Source organism: Penaeus japonicus, unplaced genomic scaffold, assembly GCF_977035675.1.
Source record: "Penaeus japonicus unplaced genomic scaffold, GWHDUDI00000001_assembly GWHDUDI00000010, whole genome shotgun sequence".
Lineage (NCBI taxonomy): Eukaryota > Metazoa > Arthropoda > Malacostraca > Decapoda > Penaeidae > Penaeus > Penaeus japonicus.
Window position 1 is genome coordinate 31976975 of NW_028234412.1, and position 5000 is coordinate 31981974.

At 37.9% G+C, this 5000-nt stretch overlaps 1 protein-coding gene across 1 annotated transcript in view; it reads right to left on the reverse strand.

The window, feature by feature from the left end:
* Positions 1-1756: 1756 nt before the first annotated feature.
* LOC122258889 (uncharacterized) overlaps positions 1757-5000 on the reverse strand; it is an 85738-nt gene continuing 82494 nt past the window's right edge. Inside the window, exons 4-5 of the mRNA XM_086540373.1 lie at positions 3773-4010; positions 1757-2455 (exon numbers count right to left, since the gene is read on the reverse strand). Of these exons, the coding sequence (XP_086396499.1) occupies positions 2370-2455; positions 3773-4010 (324 nt within the window). The 3' untranslated portion in view covers positions 1757-2369. The remainder of the gene's footprint in view (positions 2456-3772; positions 4011-5000) is intronic.

Consider the following 5000-nt stretch of genomic DNA (forward strand, 5'->3'; position numbering starts at 1 on the left):
CTGCTCGACAGATTGGATTCGTTGATGCAGTTTCGGGAATAAATGGCGAGAAGGACGTGATTTCAGATGTCATTCAATGTGTAATGTCAGAGGAAATGACCTGGGAAGCCAAAATGATGTCGGGTCAAGAAGACCCAGAGTTCGTGGGACTCCACGAGGAGACTCTTCAGTGGAGGTCGCTATCTACACCGCTATCACTGTCTATAATTATTATGAACATGAATATCAAAAATAAGCGGGTCCACACCACCGGATCGCGGGCAACGTGTTGAGGGCGAGTCACGCGAGCGGCATCTGCTCGCCACCGCACAGGTCGTTATCACAGGTCGTGGCTCTGGTCGTCTCGTAAAATTCCTGCTCGAAAAAAGGGTCAAACGGATGCTCAGGTTGTCATATTTCTCACCCTCGAACTCTATGACTTACGCACAAGTAACAACCTCAATGCTTGGCCGACGACTGTTGCGTGACGTCATCTGGCCCATAATCCTCACCGAGAACCAGAAGACTTGAGTGACTCTACGCTAATTTTCTTCCTTATTCGATGCAATGGAAAGTTTAGAAAAAAGAACTGTGATATTGCGTCTACTAGGTTTACGTAGGACCACAATGTAGCTACATTTTTAGATTACTAGAAATAAAAAAAAAAAACACTAAAGAGTGTCCTTTAATTTTCCCTCTTGATTAATATCTCATAAATTCAAACGCTTTTTGGACATTCTAAGTATATATTTGACACAAAGATTCAGGTTTCGTTTTATATAACTATTGGAAACTTAGCATAATTCCTCTACGTCTTTTGGGTTTAAAGAATATATACGAAAGCAGAGCAAGCTTATGGGACGTGAAGTCAAACGCGATTCCTGTCTTTAGTATATAAACTTTGATTACAGTTCGTCTGCCTTTCATCCGTACTAGAAGAAAAAAATGCACACACACACACACACACACACAAACACACACACACACACACAAACACACACACATATTGATACATATATATTCATATAAAAGTATAAGTATGTGTGAGTGTGTGTGTACACATATATATTTTTATATATTCATGCATATATATATATATATATATATATATATATATATATATATATATATATATATATACATATATATATATACACACACACACATATATATATATATATATATATATATATATATACATATATATAGATATATATATATATATACACATAACACACATACACACACACACACACACACACACCACACACACACACACACACACACACACACACACACATATATATATATATATATATATATATATATATATATATATATACATATATGATATATATTATATTTATATATATATATATAATATATATATATGTATATATATATATATATATATATATATATATATATATATATATATATATATATATATATATACATATTGCAAGTCATATACTATATATATATATATATATATTAATATATATATATATATATATATATATATATATATATATATATATATATATATATATATATATATTATATATATATATATATATATAATATATAATATATATATATATATATATATATATATATATATATATATATATATATATATATATATATGATTGTGTGTATGTATGTGTGTTTGTGTAATATATTTATGTATTCACACAAACAAGCATATGCACACACATACACACATAGTCACACAAACACAAACACACACGTAAACGCACACACACACACGCACACACACACACAAACACACACACACACACTCAAACACACTCACACGCGAGCGGGCGTTTACATGAATGTACACCTCTACACAAAAGCACACAGGGAAGCAATAAAAAGTGCATTCAGTTGCCATGATAACGAAACAGTCAGCCCACTACTCTGCTGTACAAAACTTTAATCCCGCACATCGACACGACACTCCTTCGCGCCCCTTGTCCTCCTTTCCCCACATCACAACTTAAGTAATTAATCAACATCGTTACGAAGAAGAAGCAGGATACACAGTATCCAAGAGCCCTTCGAGAACGCCGTCGGAGGTCTTCCTGTGTCGCCTTAGCGCCCACCGCCGCGCCGTCGCCAGGCGTCTGTGGCAACTGCGCTTTCCCCGAAGGACTTCCTCGATGTCCCCGTGGGCGCGATGGGGGTCTGGAGGAAGCCAGTCCTGCTGAGTGAGAGGCTAGAGTCCTCCTCCTCCTCCTCCTCCTGCTGGCGGGGAGGCATCACCACCCTGATGACAAGGGGACCGGTGCCGCCTCGCTCGAAGCGTCCTCCGGGGCCTGGCGCTGCCCTTCCTCCTTCCGGGCACCACCGGCTTCGGCGCCGTTGAAGGGCGGTCCCGCGGCTCAGTGATGCAACGCCGCCAACGCCGCGACCAGCAGAAGCAGGAGGAGCAGGCTGGGGGGAGCGCCGGAGGTCGGAGAGCTATTCACTGTTGGCAAGAGAGGAAGGAGGCCGTGAGAGTCATTTCGCAACGCATGAACTGCAAATATTTATTTTATTTATTTTTCATTATCTAACATCTTCCAAAAGCGAAGGAGAAAAAGAGAAGAAAATTCATCAGCCACAGTCTGTATGAACGTGATAAAGCTCATTAGTCGCAGATATTACAACATCCACTCTGTCGGGGCTCTCTGGGTTGTGTGGGTGACTTCAGAATGGATTTAATTTATCAAATGATTGACGTTCTATTCCGGAATGGCATTTGATCAGATTTCTTAACATGGCGAGACTGTGGTTGTTGTGATGAACTAGATAAATTTCTTAACAGATCCTGTTAATATTGTCTTGATTTGTAATATACTTATTGTGATTATTTATTATCATTATTATTTGTAGGATAATGATGATAATGATAACATTGATAATGATAATAATGATAACTGCATTGATAGTAATATGAATAATAATGATAATGATGAAAATGATAAAACATGAGATGAGATGATAATTCTCATAGTATGATAAAGATAATGATAATGATAATAATGATAAGAATGATAATGATACTAATCAATAATGATTATAATGATAATGATAAAAATCATAACAATGATTATTTTGATAACAATAATGATGATGATAATAATGATGATGATGACGATAGTAGTAATGATAATAATAATAATAATAATGATGATGATAATAGTGATAGTAATAATAATAATAATAATAATCGTGATAGTAATAATAATGATGATAATACTGCTAATAATAATAATAATAATAATTTAATAATAATAATAATAATAATAGCAATAATAATAATGATAATAATAATGATAATGATGGTGATAATAATAACAATAATAATGCTAATAATAATAATAATTATGATAATAATGATAATCATATTAATGATAATAATAATAATGATAATAATAATAAGATAGATAGATAGATAGATAGATAGATAGATAGATAGATAGATAGATAGATAGATAGATAGATAGATAGATAGATAGATAGATAGATAGAAAGATAGATAGATAGAAAGATAGATAGATAGAAAGATAGATAGATAGATAGAAAGATAGATAGAGAAAGAGAGAGAGAAAGAGAGATAGAGAGAGAGCAGAGAAGAGAGAAAGAGAGCGAAAGAGAGAGAGAGAGCAGAGAAGAGAGAGAGAGAAAGAGAGCAGAGAACAGAAAAAGAGAGAAAGAAAGAAAGAGAGAAAGAAAGAAAGAGAGAAAAGAAAGAAAGAAAGAAAGAGATCGAGAATAGCTTGCAAAAATCCTCCTCCCTCACCGCTTATCTGCGAGTCCTTCCTCTCCAGCACCAAGGGCTTCTGCGTGCTGTCCTCCACCTGCAGGAAGTCCTGGTCGGTGCGTGTGTAGAGCGCCTCGACGGTGGCGGTGCAGCGGAGGTTGATGAGGCCACGTGAGAAGTGGTGGTCTCGCAATTGCAGCCTCAACTCCGTGATTGTCGTTTCCAGGCCGTCCGGGTGGCGCACAGGAGGGTAGGTGAAGGTGTTCTTGCGCGGCACCTGTGGGGAAAGGGGCGTTCTCAGCTGTGGATCTCTTTGTCTCTGTCTCTTTCTCTCTGTCTCTTTCTCTCTGTCTCTCTCTCTCTCTTTCTCTTTATTATTCTCTCTCTCTTTTACTTATCCTCTTTCCTTTTCTCTTTCTCTCTCTTTCTCTCTCTCTTTCTCTCTCTCTCTCTCTCTCTCTCTCTCTCTCTCTCTCTCTCTCTCTCTCTCTCTCTCTCTCCTTCTCTTTCTCTCTCTCTCTCTCTTATTCTCTCTCATTCTCTCTCTCTCTCTCTCTCTCTCTCTCTCTCTCTCTCTCTCTCTCTCTCTCTCTCTCTCTCTCTCTCTCTCTCTCTCCTATTTCTTCGTCTCCCCCCCCCACCCTCTCTTTCAGACTTTTTTATTTAATATCTTTTTTGTCTTCTTTATTCAAGTTGTAACCATCGTAGGATCTGTCTAACTAATCCTCGCGTTTATATTGATAACTCTGGATATAAGATACGTCAGTTGAAGAAATGAAGGAAAAAATCCCCCCAGGGTCGTCAACGGCTATGGACCTCTTTATCTCTTTCTGTCTTTCTCTCTCTCTCTCTCTCTCTCTCTCTCTCTCTCTTTCTCTCTCTCTCTCTCTCTCTCTCTCTCTCTCTCCCTCTCTCTCTCTCTCTTTCTCTCTCTATCTATCTCCCTCTGCCTTTCTGTCTCTGTGTATCTCAATGTCTCTCTCTGTGTCTCTCTCTCATTCTGTCTCCGTCTCTCTTTGGAAGTCTGTCTATCTGCGTTTCTCTTTTACAGTCTGTCTGTGTCTGTCTCCATCTGTCTGTCTGTCACTCTCTCTCTCCCTCCCCCTCTCTGTCTCTCTCTCTTTCTTTCTCCCTCTCTTTGTTTCTCTCTCTCTCTCTCTCTCTCTCTCTCTCTCTCTCTCTCTCTCTCTCTCTCTCTCTCTCTCTCTCTCTCTCTCTCTCTCTCTCTCTCTCTCTCTCTCTCCTTCTCTCTCTGCCTCTATCTCAT